The sequence below is a fragment of the Triticum aestivum genome, chromosome 6D, assembly GCF_018294505.1.
Source record: "Triticum aestivum cultivar Chinese Spring chromosome 6D, IWGSC CS RefSeq v2.1, whole genome shotgun sequence".
In the NCBI taxonomy this organism is placed as follows: domain Eukaryota; kingdom Viridiplantae; phylum Streptophyta; class Magnoliopsida; order Poales; family Poaceae; genus Triticum; species Triticum aestivum.
Genome location: NC_057811.1, coordinates 339,713,788 through 339,736,130, shown reverse-complemented (window position 1 = coordinate 339,736,130; position 22,343 = coordinate 339,713,788). Strand labels below are relative to the sequence as shown.

Below are 22,343 nucleotides of genomic sequence, written 5' to 3'. Positions count from 1 at the left end.
GGCTTGCAACTGGGACACAAAAAAGGGCCAGAGACGAGTTGTACGTCGAGGGTGAACTTGCAACGGGCACAAAAAAGAGCCCGTGGCAGTTGCATGTTGGGGGTGAACTTGTGACTGTGATAGAAAGGCGTGCAAAATACAATCGATGGAGAAACACTTGTAGTTACTTCTCTACTAGCGGACATGCAACTAGTTGACAACCCTACTGACCCTGTTGTAGTTGCATTGGGAGTCATTTGCAGTCGGGTTACAACATTTACAGTTGCAAGTCTAGTGTTGCACATGCAACTAGAAAACGAACCCCCATACCAAGTTCATGTTGGGACCATGCAGTTGAAGTCGAGTTGCAACCCTTGCAGTTACATGTCTAATGGTTGAGCATGAACTGACCGACAACCCCCTACGTAACCGGCCCAGTTACAGACACATAAAAGCCCATGTAGTTGCAGTTGAGTTGCAATCCTTGCAATTACATATTTAGTGGTGAATATTTAAATTGGCCGACACCACTCTATCGACCCAGTTACAGTCATTATTAGGAATCATGAAGTTACAAATCAAATTGCAACACTTGTAATTGTAATCCGACATGCAAATTTATTTTTGCAGAAAACATTTGCTCTAGTGCGTGTACCTCATCAATAATAATAATAAAAAGAATACCACGCTGAGGGAGGTCTCTTCCTCGCTCGATCCCGACCGATCCCCGCGCAGTGGGGGCCACGCCTATCCATGACGCAAGGGCCGACGTCACTCCTCCCTGTCTGGGCGCGGACGACTGCGCGAAGGCCCAGTAGTCGACGCCAGTCGCTCCACGCCACCACCGCAGAGGCCATGGATGGAGAAGAAGCGCACCACAGGCCCTCCTCCTCCTCCTCGTCCGGCCGCCCCTTCCTCTCCGGTCTCTGCGCCGCCGCGCTCCGCCGCAAGCCCATCTCCGCGCGCGCCTCTGCCGCCGCCTCCGGCGAGGGCCTCGTCCGGCAGCTCGGCGTCCTCGAGCTCGTGCTCCTCGGGATCGGCGCGTCCATCGGCGCCGGCATCTTCGTCATCACCGGAACCGTCGCCCGCGACGCCGGCCCAGGTTATTAGCCCCTTACGCCTCTGTTCCTCTTTCGAATCAACATTAGACACCGCACACTACTACTCGGTCAACAGACTGCAGTTTGCAATTGTGGCAGCAGCTTGTTGGTTTGGCTCAAATGTGGCCAAAATTGGCAAGAGCCAATTGGTAGCCAATTTTTCTTAGACTTGCCAACCATTGTCATGTCAAAGATTGGCATCAAATTATTAGCCTCATAATTCATAACAGCAGTGAGCTCAAATATTCTGATCCATGTTGTCACCAAATAATAAATCTGAATACCTAGTTTTTCTATCATCGAATAGCTTGCTGTTGCTCAGTAGCATTTGGTTGTTATCATCACTTACTTTGATATTATCAGCTGCTACTCTAAAGTTTGTTTCCTTGTTTATTTCTGCTCAAATAACATGTTTGCTTCAAACAGGTGTTACAATCAGTTTTGCTCTCGCTGGGGCTGCGTGTGTGCTCAATGCATTGTGCTATGCTGAGCTGGCATCTCGTTTTCCTGCCGTGGTCGGCGGAGCATACTTGTACACATATGCAGCGTTTAATGAACTCACGGCCTTCTTGGTTTTCACTCAGTTGATGCTTGATTACCATATTGGGGCAGCAAGCATTGCTCGTAGCTTAGCAAGCTATTTTATCCAATTCTTGGAGCTGATTCCGTCTGTGAAAGGCAATGTTCCGAGTTGGATTGGGCATGGAGAAGAGTTTTTTGGTGGTGTTGTTTCAGTTAACATATTGGCTCCAATCCTTCTTCTCATCCTGACTGTGATCCTATGCCGCGGTGTCAAAGAATCATCTGCAGTGAATACCTTTATGACTACATTGAAGGTAAGACTGCTTCTAAACTAAGATATGTTTGTTTCTTCAATCACAAGTAACATTTGAAAGTTAAATTGGCTAGGTCAAATATCGTTGTAGAACAATTTTGTGATGTTCTGTGATATTGCGATTTGTGCTTGCACAAAGCGATATTTTCCATGATTTATAACTTGCAACACAATACGAGTTTGGTGAGCAACTTTTCATGATTTGCTCAAATGATTATTAACTATGTCTGTGGTTTCGTCTACCGTGTTGGATTTGATGTGGGGATGCAGATAATCATCGTCATAGTCGTTGTATTTGCTGGTGTGTTTGAGGTGGATGTGTCAAACTGGTCACCATTTATGCCGAATGGTTTCAAAGCTGTTGTAACCGGATCTACAGTAGTCTTCTTTGCATATGTTGGATTTGATGCAGTTGCTAATTCTGCCGAGGAAGCTAAAAACCCACAGGTAATTTTACTATTATTTCCGTACTATCACCTTAAGTACTCCCTCTGTTCACTTTTATAAGGCCTTGAAGGCATTTCAGACAGGGTGCAAAGTAGCTCATTTTCAGTTGTCTGAAATGACTTATAAAAGTGAACGGAGGGAGTATTTTTTTTGTCATCATAATTCATTTGCCTTTTAGAACCTGGAAATGTTCTCCCATTTTCATTAAATGTTCTCCCTTTGTCATCATAGTTCATTGGCTTCTTAGAATTTAGAAACATTCTCCAATTTTCAATTAATATCTTCCCTTTTGTCATCATAATATGTTCTAACTTCTCTTTTCACTATCATGCAAACCAATATGTCCAGCGGGACTTGCCTATTGGCATCCTAGGAAGCCTTCTGGCATGTGTCATCCTATATGTTGCTGTATGCTTGGTGATTACTGGAATGTTGCCATATACATTACTGGGTGAAGATGCGCCCTTGGCTGAGGCTTTTTCTGCAAAGGGGCTGAAATTTGTAACTGTTTTGATCAGCATTGGAGCTGTTGCTGGTCTTACTACAACACTTCTTGTTGGTCTGTATGTTCAGGTAACCTGACGACATTATTATCTATCACTGACTAATAATTTCTTCTGAATCATATTATTCCACTTTACCAACATCACCTCCTTTTGATCCATAACAGTCACGTTTGTATCTTGGACTTGGAAGGGACGGCCTACTACCTTCAATATTTTCTAAAGTTCATCCAACACTGCATACTCCTCTGCACTCTCAGATCTGGGTTGGTTGTGTTGCGGCAGTCTTAGCTGGCCTCTTTAATGTGCATGCACTCTCTCATATTCTCTCAGTTGGCACACTGGTATTGAAGCTTCAGAATACTATTTGCAATTGTAACACAAGATTTGGCTGTTCATAAGTGACATTTAACTGCTTTTTTTGGGACCAGACAGGCTACTCGGTTGTATCAGCTTGTGTGATCACACTTCGATGGAGCGACAAAGCAACTAATTCTCGCTCCCTTGGAAAAATTTCAATCTGGCAGGAGGGTGTTTTTTGTCTTGTCATAGTGGCTCTCTGTGGTTTCATAGCAGGAATATCCTACCGATTTAGCTATTCTATTGCCTTCATCATCATAGCTTTTCTGATAGCTACCGTCGGCAGTTTTTCTCTGCTGTATCGACAGGCAAGTGCATTTTCTTTCAATCTGTAGTACGTACCAAATAAGAGATCATTATATCATCACTAAAAATCTCAGATGCACCAAATTGTCCATGGTTTCACAATCATTTGCATCTTTGTTAGCTATTACATGAATCAGAGTCTGATGCTTTGTGGTTTGCGGGCTTGCGGCCATGTACTGTCATGTACTCCCTCCAATCCATATTAATATGGATCGGAGGGAGTAGCAAAATTTGACATGCATGGATGTCAGATCCCGCTATTTATCGGGTGGTTCTTCTAACATTGTATGACATCCATTTCCAGGTGTATGTTCCTGTGGACCCGCCTCGCTTTTCTTGTCCTGGAGTTCCTATGGTTCCGATTGTCTCTGTTTTCTTCAATATGTTTTTGTTTGCTCAGGTAAGCAGGATTTTATTTGTAGCTGTATATACCAGAATTTATAGTTGATGATTTCATTACAAAAATGTACTGTAGTAGTTTGCCCTGTTTGACTGCCATCATAGGACTAATGGTTTGATAATGGCACTTTGTTTGCAGCTACATGAAGAAGCTTGGTATAGATTTGTCATCCTTAGTCTCATCGCTGTGGGAGTATATGCTGGATATGGTCAGTACAACGCTGTTCCATCTACTTCGGACCACTCGTCTGTTGCATACCATGGAGTGCCTTCGGAAGCCCCATGATCTATTGCAAGCCTCCAAGTTTATCTGAAAATCCATGTACCATTGGATCGTCAGGGGAGGCCATGGCTGTAACCCTTTACCTGTATTGCTGGAAGCCGTATGTGTAGTACGTTCTCCATAGTTCCATCTGTACATCTGTATGATATTTTGGAGGTCAGCCACCATATCATTTACCAATGAAATGACAGCGAAAGTTTTGTTGAGCAGGACACACACACACACACACACACACACACACACACACCAAAGATTCACTTGGAAAGGCTTTGAAAGTCAGGATTGAAAGTTTTATGTACTTGAAGTATTACAGTTCATAACTTCATATATGTACTTAATTCATCTGAGAAATTTAAAGTTTATAAGTTGTTGCTTTTTTTTTGTTCCAATGATTTTGGAGCCGTTTCATGACGTCTCTTTAACAGGAACAAGATTTTGAGTTTCTTACATCTGGTGTTGGGCTGGGCTCTGCTCGCTGTGAAAGAATGGACAGGGCGACTCAATGCCTGCCACGGCTCAGCCTCCTCGTATATTTATATCAACAGAAGAGATTTGTTTATACAAATACAATAAGACAAATAACATGGAACTATTGTTTCGACGAGAACACCGAAAAAACCTAATTCAGCTCTACGTAAGATAGCAAAAGTACGGTTGAGCAATCAACATGATATAATTGCTCACATTCCAGGCGAAGGGCATAATTCGCAGGAACATTCTATAGTCTTAGTCAGAGGAGGTAGAGTGAAAGATTCGCCAGGTGTGAAATCCCATCGTATTCGAGGAGTCAAGGATTTGCTGGGAATTCATTCAGTGGTAGCTTGGTGTGCACTCCAAGTTGATCGGTAGCCGACGGACGGTAGGACCTGAAGCGCCGGCAGTCTGAATTGGGAATAGAATGGACCCAAAGACGATCGAAATTCTTGAAAAAGAGCTGTGGATGAGCCTTTCGTAAAATATATATGCAAACTGCAAAGATGATGGGACATGTAATACTGGAACGTCATCAAGTGTCACCTTCTCCCGAACAAAGTGAATATGATGCTTGATATGCTTAGTTCGGCGATGCTGATCTGGATTGGCTAATAAGTAGGCGGCACTCGAAATCGGGTTGTCGAAGCTCCTGTAATACTTGACGAACCCAACATGATTCTGGAACAGCCGCAGTAATCGCCATGTACTCTGCCTCCGCACTAGAGTGGGAACCGTTGTCTGTCGGCGGGAGGACTAGGAGACAATGTTATCAACGAGATACATGCAAAACCCTGAGGTGGAGAGTATGGTGTCTGGGCACCCATCCCAATCGGCATCCCAGTAGGCAGTGAGAGAATAAGAAGAAGTGCGGTGTAATGATAGACCATGATGGAGAGTTCCATTTAGATACTGAAGGATGTGTTTGATGATGAGAGAAATTTGGGATTCACGAGGATCATGCATGTGGAGACAGACTTGTTGTACGACATAAGCAATGTCAGGCGAGTGAGAGTCGCATATTCAAGAGCACCCGCTAGGCTACGATAAAGTGAAGGATCGACAACCAACGAGCTGATCGAAGAAGATAGTTTAGCTTTGATGTCAATGAGTGTAGAAACGTTTTCCTAAAAAAGAAGTGTAGAAACGGGATGTCAGTCGCCGATGCCGGAAGATGTCATGAATATATTGGCGTTATGAAAGATGGAGGCCACCATATGTACGAGTGACCAAAGTGATGTAGGGGGCTAAGGTCCTTCATGGCAAATTCACTGGCCATGACACGAGTGATGTCATCGACATAAAGTAGAAGATGATCCAAGCTCCGTGCTACTATCCGCATGTTCTTCAACGATCAGGGATTCGACCTCCGGATTGCTCCTGAGCCGCCCAACCATGTGGGTCGCCCCCGCTTCTCGGACGACGGCCACACCGGTGGCAACCCCGGAGGCGGTGGAGACTACCACGACCGCCATCACCCTCGCTCCCACCGCTCGGATGATGATGCCTCGGACGACAGCCGCTCCCGCTCTCCCTTGCCTGACCCACCGGCTCCATCTTCGGGCCGGGGTGGACGGCAGGCTGGGCTGGCCCCCTCCGCGCCTCTGCAGGCTCCCCTCGCGCTCTCGGCTGACTCTCTGGTCGGGGCATCTAAGGAGAGCGACACCTCCAGTGTGGGGTTGCTGGTCCTCCCAGCGTCCTCCCCACGCTCCCCGGCCGATCCACCTGTGGATCTTCCCGCCGCTCTTCTGGTGGTCCAGGACCCGCCGGCCTCCCCCTCCGCCATGGGTGGTTTCGGCACCGGGCGCTGATCCCATGGCTTCCACTCCCACGGACGCTCCACCGCCCCCTGTCGCGGATCCGCCTCCGTCCCCTCAGCTCACCCTGTTGCCGGTGGAGGCCTCCGGACCCCCAACCCCTGGTCCCTGTCTGCTTCCCCGCCGCCTAATGTTCTCCACCTCGACTGCTCGGTAGTGGGCCTTCGTCCTGCTTCCCCGACAGCACTGGCTGCGGGCGTGGAGGCGCTGGTTGCCACACCGTTGGCCTCCTACCCTCCCCCGAGGGCCGCTCCCTACTCCCGGCGGGGCTGTTCGACCTCGTCCCCAGTGACGGCGTCCTGCCGCAGTGCTCGGCTCGACGCTGCTCGGCCGAACGGTAGCTCGGCTTTGCCCACCCCCGAGCGGGCAGAGCTCCGGGCGGCTGCCCAGAACCTTGAGTCAGGTACCCCAGCAATCCCTGCTTCCTCAACTACGTGTTCGTTTTCTGCCCTCGAGTCGGCTCCGCTCGGCCACCTTGCAAAGGTTGCGGCGGATTCCGTGATCGTCTTCAGAGGGGAAACAACTCCCCCCTAGTCCAGATCGAGGCCATCCGGGCCTGCCAGATTCTCGACGGTAGGTTGGCTGAGGCGCGTGCACTTATGCTCAACCCTCCTGCCTCCGTGACCACCACGGAGTCGGACACATCTGCCCTGGCTTGCAGGGCTAGTCGCCACCTTTCAGCTGTGGCTGCGGAGCTCCGTGACCGCACCCGGTCGCGGACGGCGGCCCTTCGCGCCCAGAGTGCCTCTCGTGTCTTGGGTCAAGCAGCCCCCAATGGCCCCTTAACGCGGGCCTTATTTTGGAACATCCGCGGCTTCGGCCATGATGGCGGCCGCCGCCAGCTCTTCGAATACATGCGAGATGAACATATTGACATCGTAGCCATCGAGGAAGCCATGCGCACAGAATTCTCTCTGCCTGAACTCGAGCGATTGAGCTCCCACCTGTTTGCGTGGAACTGGCTCCCTTCTATTGGGATTTCCGGCCATTCGGGTGGCATCCTTTTAGGTGTGAAGGATGCCACCTGCGAGGTGGGGGGTATGGACAGGGGACAATTCTTTGTTAGCATGGAGCTCTATGAGCGGTCATTAAACTTTAAGTGGGAGATCATCATTGTGATACGGGCCTGTAGACCGTAGTCCGTCTGCCATCTTCCTTGAGGAACTCGGGCGGAAGGTGTCGGCCTCCACTCTCCGGTGGTGGTCGGGGACGATGTTAACCTCCTCGGCTTCGTGGAGGACAAGAACAACGATCATGTCAACTTCGCGCAGATGCAAATGTTCAATGATTGCATCGCTGACCTTGGTCTCCGAGAGTTAGATAGGGTTGGTGCCAGGTTTACCTGGACCAACCATCAGGCCGAACCGACCCGTTCGGTCCTGGATCGCGTCCTAGTCTCCCCGGAGTCGGAGCTACACAGCCCCTGGCTTCCCTCCGAGCCATCACCCGGATTGGGTCCGATCACGTTCCGCTGCTCTTGTCCTCTGCAGTCGAGTGCCCGCCAACACCCTCGCGATTCCACTTTGAGGCCTTCTGGCTGTCCCAGGTCGGGTTTGTCGAAGCCGTCCGTGTCTGCTGGTTGGAGGCTTGGGCCCACCCCCTCCGGACCCCCTTGGCGATAGACTCCTGGCAGTTTTGTGCCAAGTAGGCCCGCCAGTTCATGAAGGGGTGGGGTGCCAACTTTGGTCATGATCTCCATGAGCGGAAAAGGCCATCCTTGCTTCCATCCAGGCCCTTGACCTCCGAGCTGACTCGCCTGGCCTAACTCCCGAGGAGTGGCTCCTCCGCTACGATCTGGAGGATCAACTCTCCGTCATCTACGCCGATGAGGATGCGTATTGGCGGTTGCGTGGCTCCCAGAAATGGGTGCTGAAGGGCGACACGAACATGACCTACTTTCAAGCCATCGCCGATGGTCAGCGTCGGTGCAACACCATCCCCCTTCTTTGGGACGAGACGACTCTCTTGCAATGCCCTAGAGACATCCGCGCTCACGTCGACAGCTTCTGTAAAGACCTCTTCTCCACCTCCCCTCGGGGAGGGCTTGCTCTTGCTCTAGACTGCTGGGCCAAGCACCTTCGGGTCTCCCCTGCTGAGAACGTCGTACTGACCGCCCCCTTCTCCGAGGGCGAGGTCTGGGATGCCATCAAAGGCATGAACTCATCGTCGGCCTCGGGGCCCGATGGCCTTCCGGTGAAATTTTCCAGACCTTCTGGAATGTGATTAAACCAGAGATCATGGACATCTTCGGTGAGTTCTATGTGGGCTCCATTGACCTCAGACGCCTCAACTATGGGATCATTTCGCTTATTCCCAAAGTGCCAGGGGCGTCCGACATCCGTCAGTTCCGCCCAATCACGGTGATCAACGTGATCTAAGGGTGACCCTGCTTGCGGACCGCATTACCCACCCCAACCAATCGACCTTCATCCAAGGCCGCTATATCCTGGATGGGGTTCTAGTCTTCCATGAGGTCCTTCACGAGGTCCGCTCGAGACACCTCAAGGCGGTATTCTTGAAGATCGATTTCCATAAGGCCTACGATACAGTATGCTGGTCCTTCCTTTGGGAAGTTTTACTCCAAAAGGCTTTGACGACTGGTGGGTCACCCACGTGATGCAGATGATTTCCTGGGGTCGGACCGCCGTTAACATTAATGGGGAGATCGGACCCTACTTCCCCACCCTTTGTGGGGTTAGGCAAGGCGATCCCTTCTCCCCTTTTTTGTTTAACATGGTGGTGGACGCCCTCGCCTCCATCCTGGACAAGGCGAAGGCGGCTAGCCATATCCATGGGATTACTCCTCATCTGACTGGTGGTTGTGGGATTTCCCTCCTCCAGTACGCCGACGGTACCATAATTATGGTGGAGGGCTCTGACGCGGACGTCTCCAATCTAAAGTTCCTCCTCCTCTGCTTCCAACAGATGTCGGGCCTCAAGATCAACTTTGACAAGAGTGATGTGATGGTGATGGGATACTCTCCCGATGAGTGCCAGAGCATCGCCAACCGGCTTAACTGCCGTATGGGCTCCTTCCCCACGACCTACCTGGGGATTCCCATTAGTGACTCCCGGCTCTCCGTCGCCGACCTGCGGCCGACCGTGGCCAAACTGCAGCTCCATATTGAGCCTTGGCAGGGGAGGTGGCTGTCTAAGGCAGCCCGGACGATTCTCATCAACTCTTCTCTATCCAGTCTTCTCCTGTTTCTCATGAGTTTCTACAGCCTGCACGAGAGTCTTCATGAGATCGCTAAAGTCCAGGCGAGATTCTTCTGGGCAGGCGACAATAATGAACAGAAGTACCACATGGTCAGTTGGCCTGACATTTGCAAACCGCGTGATCAAGGGGGGCTCGGGATCATGTGCTCAAAGCGTATGAACATTGCTCTTCTATCCCGTTGGCTCTGGCGCATCGCGCAAGGGCAAGGTGGTATCTGGCTCGACATCATCCGGAACAAGTACCTGCGTGGGCAACCGCTTGCCTTCTGTCAACAATCTGGCGGCTCCCAATTCTGGCAGTCTGTCATCCAGTTGCTCCCGGTTCTTCGCATCGGGACCTCCATCTCGATCGGCTCCAGGGCTGTGACTCTGTTCTGGTTTGACCATTGGGCCGGAGACACCCCCTTCGCCGCACGCTTCCCCGACCTCTTCTCCATTGCAGTGGACCCCAGGATCTCCGTCGAGAGTGCCCTTATTGACTTAGGGCACCTCGCTTTCCGACGACCATTTGGGCCTCCAGATCTTGTGGCTTGGCACGAATTGCTTGATTGCATTGCCCTCCATGAGCCTGATGTGGACTTCGTGTCTGACCATGTAGCTTGGCGCCTGGATCCGTCAGGAATCTTCTCCACCAAGTCCCTTTACCAGGCCATTGCCCCCTCCACCACACCTCTTCCTCTTACGGCGGAATGGTCCATTCGCCTACCTCTGAAGATTAGGATCTTCATGTGTCAATGGATTCGTGGCTGGACCCCGTCCGGCGTGGAGGTCCCTAAGCGCAATGGTCCGGGTAATGGACTTTGCCCTCTTGGTGGCGTTCTGGAAGACTCGAATCACATTTTCTTCTCCTGCGTGTCCGCCCAATTCCTTTGGAGTTGCTTTCGGGAGGCGGTTGGCGGCCTTTGGTGCCACACCAATTTCCCCGACATGTTCGCTGAACTTCAGCCCCCCCTGCGCACTCTTCACATTAGGTGGCTGGAGATTGGGGTCCTCGCCTGGACTCTGTGGATGGTCCATAATAGACTTGTGATTCAGCGCATTCCGCTCCGACGTGCTACTAACGCTCTCCTCAATCTGTCTAGTTACTTGCAGCTTTGGCGGCCGCTTAGCCGCCCCTAGGATTGTGATGCCATCTCTGCCTTCATCGCCGACCTTTGCTCGATGGCATTCCGCTTATCGCCGTCGCTACCTCCACCGCCCCTAAGCCGGATTAGGAGCTGTGTTGAGCTCTGATGTCTACTACGCAACTTGTTCTTGTAGACTTGTGTTGGGCCTCCAAGCGCAGAGTTTTGTAGGACAGTAGCAATTTTCCCTCAAGTGGATGACCTAAGGTTTATCAATCCGTGGGAGGTGTAGGATGAAGATGGTCTCTCTCAAACAACCCTGCAACCAAGTAATAAAAAGTCTCTTGTGTCCCCAACACACCCAATACAATGGCAAATTGTATAGGTGCACTAGTTCGGCGAAGAGATAGTAATAAAAGTGTAGTAGTGATAGTAGATATTGATTTTTGTAATAGGAACAATAAAAAATAGCAAGGTAGCAATTGATAAAACGGAGCACAAACGGTATTGCAATGCTTGAAAATGAGGCCTAGGGTTCGTACTTTCGCTAGTGCAATCTCTCAACAATGCTAATATAATTGGATCATATAACCATCCGTCAAAGTGCGATGAAGAATCACTCCAAAGTTCTTATCGAGCGGAGAACATAAGAATAAATTGTTTGTAGGGTACGAAACCACCTCGAAGCTATTCTTTCCGGTCGATCTATCCAAGAGTACGTACTAGAATAACACCAAATAATTTCAGATTCATAATACTCAGTCCAACACAAAGAACCTCAAAGAGTGCCCCAAGATTTCTACCAGAGAAACAAGGACAAGAACGTGCATCAACCCCTACGCATTGATTACCCCAATGTCACCTCGGGAATCCGCGAGTTGAATGCCAAAACATATATCAAGTGAATCAATGCGATACCCCATTGTCACCACGAGTATTCATATGCAAGACATATATCAAGTGCTCTTAAATCCATAAAAGTATTCAATCCGATAAAACGAAATCTCAAAGGGAAAACTCAATTCATCACAACAAGATAGAGAGGGGAAAACACCATATGATCCGCCTATATTAACAAATCCCGCGATACATCAAGATCGTGACATCTCAATAACACGAGAGAGAGAGAGATTAAACACATAGCTACTGGTACAAACCCTCAGCCCCGAGGGTGGACTACTCCCTCCTCATCGTGGTGGCCTCCGGGATGATGAAGATGGCCACCGGTGATGATTCCCCCCTCCGGCAGGGTGCCGGAACGGGGTCTAGATTGGTTTCTCGTGGCTACAGAGCCTTGCGGCGACGGAACTTCTGATGTAGGGCTACCCCGATAGTTTTTGGAATATTTGGGAATTTATAGGGCGAAGAGGGGGTGCGGGAGGCCACCGAGGTGGGCACTGTTGGAAATATGCCCTAGAGGCAATAATAAATGGTTATTATTATATTTCTTTGTTCATGGTAATTGTCTATTATTCATGCTATAATTGTATTGTCCGGAAATCGTAATACATGTGTGAATACATAGACCACAACGTGTCCCTAGTAAGCCTCTAGTTGACTAGCTCGTTGATCAACAGATAGTCATGGTTTCCTGACTATGGACATTGGATGTCATTGATAACGGGATCACATCATTAGGAGAATGATGTGATGGACAAGACCCAATCCTAAGCATAGCATAAAAGATCGTGTAGTTTCGTTTGCTAGAGCTTTTCCAATGTCAAGTATCTTTTCCTTAGACCATGAGATCGTGCAACTCCCGGATACCGTAGGAGTGCTTTGGGTGTGACTATAAAGGTGCACTACGGGTATCTCCGAAAGTGTCTGTTGGGTTGGCACGGATCGAGACTGGGATTTGTCACTCCGTGTGATCGAGAGGTATCTCTGGGCCCACTCGGTAATGCATCATCATAATGAGCTCTATGTGACTAAGGCGTTAGTCACGGGATCATGCATTGCGGTACGAGTAAAGAGACTTGCCTGTAACGAGATTGAACAAGGTATTGGGATACCGACAATCGAATCTCGGGCAAGTAACATACCGATTGACAAAGGGAATTGCATACGGGATTGATTGAATCCTCGACACCGTGGTTCATCCGATGAGATCATCATGGAACATGTGGGAGCCAACATGGGTATCCAGATCCCGCTGTTGGTTATTGACCGGAGAGGCGTCTCGGTCATGTCTGCATGTCTCCCGAACCCGTAGGGTCTACACACTTAAGGTTCGGTGACGCTAGGGTTGTAGAGATATGTGTATGCGGAAACCCGAAAGTTGTTCGGAGTCCCAGATGAGATCCCGGACATCACGAGAGGTTCCGGAATGGTCCGGAGGTGAAGAATTATATATAGGAAGTCAAGTTTCGGCCACCGGGAAAGTTTCGGGGGTTACCGGTATTGTACCGGGACCACCGGAAGGGTCCCGGGGGTCCACCGGGTGGGGCCACCTATCCTGGAGGGCCCCGTGGGCTGAAGTGGGAAGGGAACCAGCCCCTAGTGGGCTGGGCGCCCCCCCATGGGCCTCCCCCCATGCGCCTAGGGTTGCAAACCCTAGGGTGGGGGGGGGGCTTCCCACTTGCCTTGGGGGGCAAGGCACCCCCCTTGGCCGCCGCCCCCCACCCTAGGTGGGTTTGGCCGCCGCCCCCCCCCTCCCAAGGGGGCCTATATAAAGGGGGGGAGGGAGGGCAGCAAGATCTCAGCCTTGGGCGCCTCCCTCCTCCCCTGCAACACCTCTCTCTCTCGTATAAGCTCGGCGAAGCCCTGCCGACATCCCGCTGCATCCACCACCACGCCGTCGTGCTGCTGGATCTCCATCAACCTCTCCTTCCCCCTTGCTGTATCAAGAAGGAGGAGACGTCGCTGCACCGTACGTGTGTTGAACGCGGAGGTGCCGTCCGTTCGGCACTCGTTCATCGGTGATTTGGATCACGGCGAGTACGACTCCGTCATCCACGTTCATTGGAACGCTTCCGCTCGCGATCTACAAGGGTATGTAGATGCACTCCCTTCCCCTCGTTGCTAGTATACTCCATAGATGCATCTTGGTGAGCGTAGGAAAATTTTAAAATTATGCTACGATTCCCAACAGTGGCATCATGAGCCAGGCCTATGCGTAGTTACTATGCACGAGTAGAACGCAAAGCAGTTGTGGGCGTTGAGTTTGCCAATTCTTCTTGCCGCTACTAGTCGTTTCTTGTTTCGACGGCATTGTAGGATGAAGCGGTCCGGACCGACCTTACACGTACGCTTACGTGAGACAGGTTCCACCGACTGACATGCACTAGTTGCATAAGGTGTCTAGCGGGTGTCTGTCTCTCCTACTTTAGTCGGAACGGATTCGATGAAAAGGGTCCTTATGAAGGGTAAATAGAAATTGGCAAATCACGTTGTGGTCATACGTAGGTAAGAAAACGTTCTTGCTAGAAACCTACAAACCACGTAAAAACTTGCAACAACAATTAGAGGACGTCTAACTTGTTTTTGCAGCAAGTGCTATGTGATGTGATATGGCCAGAAGATGTGATGAATGATATATGTGATGTATGAGATTGATCATATTCTTGTAATAGGAATCACGACTTGCATGTCGATGAGTATGACAACCGGCAGGAGCCATAGGAGTTGTCTTTATTATTTTGTATGACCTGCGTGTCATTGAATAACGCCATGTAAATTACTTTACTTTGTTGCTAAACGCGTTAGCCATAGAAGTAGAAGTAATCGTTGGCGTGACGACTTCATGAAGACACAATGATGGAGATCATGATGATGGAGATCATGGTGTCATGCCGGTGACGAAGATGATCATGGTGCCCCGAAGATGGAGATCAAAGGAGCATAATGATATTGGCCATATCATGTCACTATTTGATTGCATGTGATGTTTATCATGTTTTTGCATCTTATTTACTTAGAACGACGGTAGTAAGTAAGATGATCCCTTATAATAATTTCAAGAAAGTGTTCACCCTAACTGTGCACCGTTGCAAAGGTTCGTTGTTTTGAAGCACCACGTGATGATCGGGTGTGATAGATTCTAACATTCGAATACAACGGGTGTTGATGAGCCTAGCATGTACAGACATGGCCTCGGAACACACGCAATACACTTAGGTTGACTTGACGAGCCTAGCATGTACAGACATGGCCTCGGAACACGGAGGACCGAAAGGTCGAGCATGAGTCGTATAGAAGATACGATCAACATGGAGATGTTCACCGATCTTGACTAGTCCGTCTCACGTGATGATCGGACACGGCCTAGTTAAACTCGGATCATGTTTCACTTAGATGACTAGAGGGATGTCTATCTGAGTGGGAGTTCATTAAATAATTCGATTATATGAACTTAATTATCATGAACTTAGTCTAAAATCTTTACACTATGTATTGTAGATCAAATGGCCAACGTTGTCCTCAATTTCAACGCGTTCCTAGAGAAAACCAAGCTGAAAGATGATGGCAGCAACTATACGGACTGGGTCCGGAACCTGAGGATCATCCTCATAGTAGCCAAGAAAGATTATGTCCTAGAAGCCCCGCTAGGTGAAGCACCAATCCCACAAAACCAAGACGTTATGAACGCTTGGCAGCAGCGTGCTGATGATTACTCCCTCGTTCAATGCGGCATGCTTTACAGCTTAGAACCGGGTCTCCAAAAGCGTTTTGAGAAACATGGAGCATATGAGATGTTCGAGGAGCTGAAATTGGTTTTCCAAGCTCATGCCCGGGTCGAGAGATATGATGTCTCCGACAAGTTCTTCAGCTGTAAAATGGAGGAGAATAGTTCTGTTAGTGAGCACATACTCAGAATGTCTGGGTTGCATAACCGCTTGTCTCAGCTGGGAGTCAATCTCCCGGATGACGCGGTCATTGAGAGAATCCTCCAGTCGCTTCCACCAAGCTACAAGAGCTTTGTGATGAACTTCAATATGCAGGGGATGGAAAAGACCATTCCTGAGGTATATTCAATGCTGAAATCGGCTGAGGTAGAGATCAGAAAAGAACATCAAGTGTTGATGGTGAATAAAACCACTAAGTTCAAGAAGGGCAAGGGTAAGAAGAACTTCAAGAAGGACGGCAAGGGAGTTGCCGCGCCCGGTAAACCAGTTACTGGGAAGAAGTCAAAGAATGGACCCAAGGCCGAGACTGAGTGCTTTTATTGCAAGGGAAGTGGTCACTGGAAGTGGAACTGCCCCAAATACTTAGCGGACAAGAAGAAGGCCGGCAACACCAAAGGTATATGTGATATACATGTAATTGATGTGTACCTTACCAGTACTCGTAGTAGCTCCTGGGTATTTGATACCGGTGCGGTTGCTCATATTTGTAACTCAAAACAGGAACTACGGAATAAACGGAGACTGGCGAAGGACGAGGTGACGATGCGCGTCGGGAATGGTTCCAAGGTCGATGTGATCGCCGTCGGCACGCTACCTCTGCATCTACCCACGGGATTAGTTTTAAACCTCAATAATTGTTATTTAGTGCCAGCTTTAAGCATGAACATTGTATCTGGATCTCATTTAATTCGAGATGGCTACTCATTTAAATCCGAGAATAATGGTTGTTCTATTTATTTGAGAGATATGTTTTATGGTCATGCCCCGCTGGTCAATGGTTTATTTTTGATGAATCTCGAACGTGATGTTACACATGTTCATAGTGTGAATACCAAAAGATGTAAAGTTGATAACGATAGTCCCACATACTTGTGGCACTGCCGCCTTGGTCACATTGGTGTCAAGCGCATGAAGAAGCTCCATGCAGATGGACTTTTGGAGTCTCTTGATTACGAATCATTTGACACGTGCGAACCATGCCTCATGGGTAAGATGACCAAGACTCCGTTCTCCGGAACAATGGAGCGAGCAACCAACTTATTGGAAATCATACATACCGATGTGTGCGGTCCAATGAGTGTTGAGGCTCACGGAGGATATCGTTATGTTCTCACTCTCACTGATGATTTAAGTAGATATGGGTATGTCTACCTAATGAAACACAAGTCTGAAACCTTTGAAAAGTTCAAGGAATTTCAGAGTGAGGTCGAGAATCAACGTGACAGGAGAATAAAATTCTTACGATCAGATCATGGTGGAGAATATTTAAGTCACGAGTTTGGTGCACACTTAAGGAAATGTGGAATAGTTTCACAACTCATGCCGCCTGGAACACCTCAGAGAAACGGTGTGTCCGAACGTTGTAATCGCACTCTATTGGATATGGTGCGATCTATGATGTCTCTTACCGATTTACTGCTCTCATTTTGGGGCTATGCTTTAGAGACTGCCGCATTCACTTTAAATAGGGCTCCGTCAAAATCCGTTGAGACGACACCGTATGAATTATGGTTTGGGAAGAAACCTAAGCTGTCGTTTCTAAAAGTTTGGGGATGCGATGCTTATGTCAAGAAACTTCAACCTGAAAAGCTCGAACCCAAGTCGGAAAAATGCGTCTTCATAGGATACCCTAAGGAAACTATTGGGTATACCTTCTACCTCAGATCCGAAGGCAAGATCTTCGTTGCCAAGAACGGGTCCTTTCTGGAGAAGGAGTTTCTCTTGAAAGAATTGAGTGGGAGGAAAGTGGAACTTGATGAGGTGATAGTCACCCCTTCTGAACCGGAAAGTAGCGCAGCGCGGGAAAATGTTCCTGTGGTGCCTGCACCGACTGGGGAGGAAGTTAATGATGATGATCATGAAGCTTCGGATCAAGTTACTACTGAACTTCGTAGGTCCACAAGGACACGTTCCGCACCAGAGTGGTACGGCAACCTTGTCCTGGAAATCATGTTGTTAGACAACGGTGAACCTTCGAACTATGAAGAAGCGATGGCGGGCCCGGATTCCGATAAATGGCTAGAAGCCATGAAATCCGAGATAGGATCCATGTATGAAAACGAAGTATGGACTTTGACAGACTTGCCCGATGATCGGCGAGCCATAGAAAACAAATGGATCTTTAAGAAGAAGACAGACGCGGATGGTAATGTGACCATCTATAAGGCTCGACTCGTCGCTAAGGGTTATCGACAAGTTCAAGGGGTTGACTACGATGAGACTTTCTCACCCGTAGCGAAGCTGAAGTCCGTCCGAATCATGTTAGCAATTGCCGCATACTATGATTATGAGATATGGCAGATGGACGTCAAAACGGCATTCCTTAACGGCTTCCTTAAGGAAGAGTTGTATATGATGCAGCCGGAAGGTTTTGTCGATCCTAAGAATGCTAACAAAGTATGCAAGCTCCAGCACTCAATTTATGGGCTGGTGCAAGCATCTCGGAGTTGGAACATTCGCTTTGATGAGATGATCAAAGCGTTTGGGTTTACACAGACTTATGGAGAAGCCTGTGTTTACAAGAAAGTGAGTGGGAGCTCTGTAGCATTTCTCTTATTATATGTGGATGACATATTATTGATGGGAAATGATATAGAATTCTTGGAAAGTATAAAGGCCTATTTGAATAAGTGTTTTTCAATGAAGGACCTTGGAGAAGCTGCTTATATATTAGGCATCAAGATCTATAGAGATAGATCGAGACGCCTCATTGGTCTTTCACAGAGTACATACCTTGACAAGATATTGAAGAAGTTCAATATGGATCAGTCCAAGAAGGGGTTCTTGCCTGTTTTGCAAGGTGTGCAATTGAGCACGGCTCAATGCCCGACCATGGCAGAAGATAGAGAAAAGATGAGTGTCATCCCCTATGCATCGGCCATAGGGTCTATTATGTATGCCATGCTGTGTACCAGACCTGATGTAAACCTTGCTGTAAATTGGTAGGAAGGTACCAAAGTAATCCCGGCATGGAACACTGGACAGCGGTCAAGAATATCCTGAAGTACCTGAAGAGGACTAAGGATATGTTTCTCGTTTATGGAGGTGACGAAGAGCTCGTCGTAAAGGGTTACGTCGATGCTAGCTTCGACACAGATCTGGATGACTCGAAGTTACAAACCGGATACGTGTATATTTTGAATGGAGGAGCAGTAAGCTGGTGCAGTTCCAAGCAAAGCGTCGTGGCGGGATCTACATGTGAAGCGGAGTACATGGCAGCCTCGGAGGCAGCACAGGAAGCAGTCTGGATGAAGGAGTTCATTACCGACCTAGGGGTGATTCCCAATGCGTCGGGCCCGATGACTCTCTTCTGTGACAACACTGGAGCTATTGCCCTTGCGAAGGAGCCCAGGTTTCACAGGAAGACCAGGCATATCAAGCGTCGCTTCAACTCCATTCGTGAAAATGTTCAAAATGGAGACATAGATATTTGTAAAGTACATACGGACCTGAATGTAGTAGATCCGTTGACTAAACCTCTCCCTAGAGCAAAACATGATCAACACCAGGACGCAATGGGTGTTCGATTCATCACAATGTAACTAGATTATTGACTCTAGTGCAAGTGGGAGACTGTTGGAAATATGCCCTAGAGGCAATAATAAATGGTTATTATTATATTTCTTTGTTCATGGTAATTGTCTATTATTCATGCTATAATTGTATTGTCCAGAAATCGTAATACATGTGTGAATACATAGACCACAACGTGTCCCTAGTAAGCCTCTAGTTGACTAGCTCGTTGATCAACAGATAGTCATGGTTTCCTGACTATGGACATTGGATGTCATTGATAACGGGATCACATCATTAGGAGAATGATGTGATGGACAAGACCCAATCCTAAGCATAGCATAAAAGATCGTGTAGTTTCGTTTGCTAGAGCTTTTCCAATGTCAAGTATCTTTTCCTTAGACCATGAGATCGTGCAACTCCCGGATACCGTAGGAGTGCTTTAGGTGTGCCAAACGTCACAACGTAACTGGGTGACTATAAAGGTGCACTACGGGTATCTCCGAAAGTGTCTGTTGGGTTGGCACGGATCGAGACTGGGATTTGTCACTCCGTGTGACGGAGAGGTATCTCTGGGCCCACTCGGTAATGCATCATCATAATGAGCTCTATGTGACTAAGGCGTTAGTCACGGGATCATGCATTGCGGTACGAGTAAAGAGACTTGCCTGTAACGAGATTGAACAAGGTATTGGGATACCGACAATCGAATCTCGGGCAAGTAACATACCGATTGACAAAGGGAATTGCATACGGGATTGATTGAATCCTCGACACCGTGGTTCATCTGATGAGATCATCGTGGAACATGTGGGAGCCAACATGGGTATCCAGATCCCGCTGTTGGTTATTGACCGGAGAGGCGTCTCGGTCATGTCTGCATGTCTCCCGAACCCGTAGGGTCTACACACTTAAGGTTCGGTGACGCTAGGGTTGTAGAGATATGTGTATGCGGAAACCCGAAAGTTGTTCGGAGTCCCGGATGAGATCCCGGACGTCACGAGAGGTTCCGGAATGGTCCGGAGGTGAAGAATTATATATAGGAAGTCAAGTTTCGGCCACCGGGAAAGTTTCGGGGGTTACCGGTATTGTACCGGGACCACCGGAAGGGTCCCGGGGGTCCACCGGGTGGGGCCACCTATTCCGAAGGGTCCCGTGGGCTGAAGTGGGAAGGGAACCAGCCCCTAGTGGGCTGGGCGCCCCCCCATGGGCCTCCCCCCATGCGCCTAGGGTTGCAAACCCTAGGGTGGGGGGGGGGCTTCCCACTTGCCTTGGGGGGCAAGGCACCCCCCTTGGCCGCCGCCCCCACCCTAGATGGGTTTGGCCGGCGCCCCCCTCCCAAGGGGGCCTATATAAAGGGGGGGGAGGGAGGGCAGCAAGATCTCAGCCTTGGGCGCCTCCCTCCTCCCCTGCAACACCTCTCTCTCTCGTATAAGCTCGGCGAAGCCCTGCCGACATCCCGCTGCATCCACCACCACGCCGTCGTGCTGCTGGATCTCCATCAACCTCTCCTTCCCCCTTGCTGGATCAAGAAGGAGGAGACGTCGCTGCACCGTACATGTGTTGAACGCGGAGGTGCCGTCCGTTCGGCACTCGGTCATCGGTGATTTGGATCACGGCAAGTACGACTCCGTCATCCACGTTCATTGGAACGCTTCCGCTCGCGATCTACAAGGGTATGTAGATGCACTCCCTTCCCCTCGTTGCTAGTATACTCCATAGATGCATCTTGGTGAGCGTAGGAAAATTTTAAAATTATGCTACGATTCCCAACAGGCACAACCCACCTGGGCATGCCTGGGCAAACAATGAATTCCCTTGAAACTCAACAACCTATGTTAAGGTTCACCAAGCAATTTCAATTCAACTTATTCAACAGAGTCTAAGTAAGAGCTCCACATACTCAACCATCATATAGTCTTCTATGATTCACATGAGCAAAACGTTTCAACCAGACACATAGAAAGATAGGGGCTTCTAATTTCGCCTTCCAACGTATTCACCTCAATGGTGATGTCAACAATAATAACTCATGCTACCCATATCCAACTGGATATATGTGCCTAGATCTTTGCTACCTCTTGAGCACTGCGTTGGTTTTCCCTTGAAGAGGAAAGGGTGATGCAGCAAAGTAGCGTAAGTATTTCCCTCAGTTTTTGAGAACCAAGGTATCAATCCAGTAGGAGGCTACGCGCGAGTCCCTCGCACCTACACAAACAAATAAATCCTCGCAAGCAACGCGATAAGGGGTTGTCAATCCCTACACGGTCACTTACGAGAGTGGGATCTGATAGATATGATAAGATAATATTTTTGGTATTTTTATGATAAAGATGCAAAGTAAAATAAAAGCAAAATAAAAGGCAACAGAAATAGCTTGTTGATGGAAGATTAATATTATGGAAAATAGACCCGGGGGCCATAGGTTTCACTAGTAGCTTCTCTCAAGAGCACAAGTATTTTACGGTGGGTGAACAAATTACTGTTGAGCAATTGACAGAATTGAGCATAGTTATGAGAATATCTAGGTATGATCATGTATATAGGAATCACGTCCGAAACAGGTAGACCGACTCCTGCCTGCATCTACTACTATTACTGCACACATCGACCGCTATCCAGCATGCATCTAGAGTATTAAGTTCATAAGAAAAGAGTAATGCTTTAAGCAAGATGACATGATGTAGAGGGATAAATTCATGCAATATGATAAAAAACCCATCTTGTTATCCTCGATGGCAACAATACAATACGTGCCTTGCTGCCCCTACTGTCACCAGGAAAGGACACCGCAAGATTGAACCCAAAGCTAAGCACTTCTCCCATTGCAAGAAAGATCAATCTAGTAGGCCAAACCAAACTGATAATTCGAAGAGACTTGCAAAGATAACCAATCATACATAAAAGAATTCAGAAGATTCAAATATTGTTCATAGATAAACTTGATCATAAACCCACAATTCATCGGTCTCAACAAACACACCGCAAAAGAAGCTTACATCGAATAGATCTCCATGAGAGAGGGGGAGAACATTGTATTGAGATCCAAAAAGAGAGAAGAAGCCATCTAGCTAATAACTATGGACCCCAAGGTCTGAGGTAAACTACTCACACTTCATCGGAGAGGCTACGGTGTTGATGTAGAAGCCCTCCGTGATCGATGCCCCCTCCAGCGGAGCTCCGGAACAGCCCCCAAGATGGGA

At 48.6% G+C, this 22,343-nt stretch overlaps 1 protein-coding gene across 1 annotated transcript; it reads left to right on the top strand.

Moving 5' to 3' along the window:
* The first annotated feature begins 705 nt into the window (after positions 1 to 705).
* Positions 706 to 4,577, top strand: LOC123144998 (cationic amino acid transporter 9, chloroplastic). Its single transcript, XM_044564275.1, has 8 exons — positions 706 to 1,081; positions 1,506 to 1,915; positions 2,185 to 2,361; positions 2,710 to 2,934; positions 3,032 to 3,208; positions 3,296 to 3,532; positions 3,835 to 3,930; positions 4,069 to 4,577. Exons 1-8 carry the CDS (start codon positions 733 to 735, stop codon positions 4,213 to 4,215), a joined length of 1,818 nt encoding a protein of 605 aa, XP_044420210.1. The 5' UTR covers positions 706 to 732; the 3' UTR covers positions 4,216 to 4,577.
* Positions 4,578 to 22,343: the final 17,766 nt, after the last annotated feature.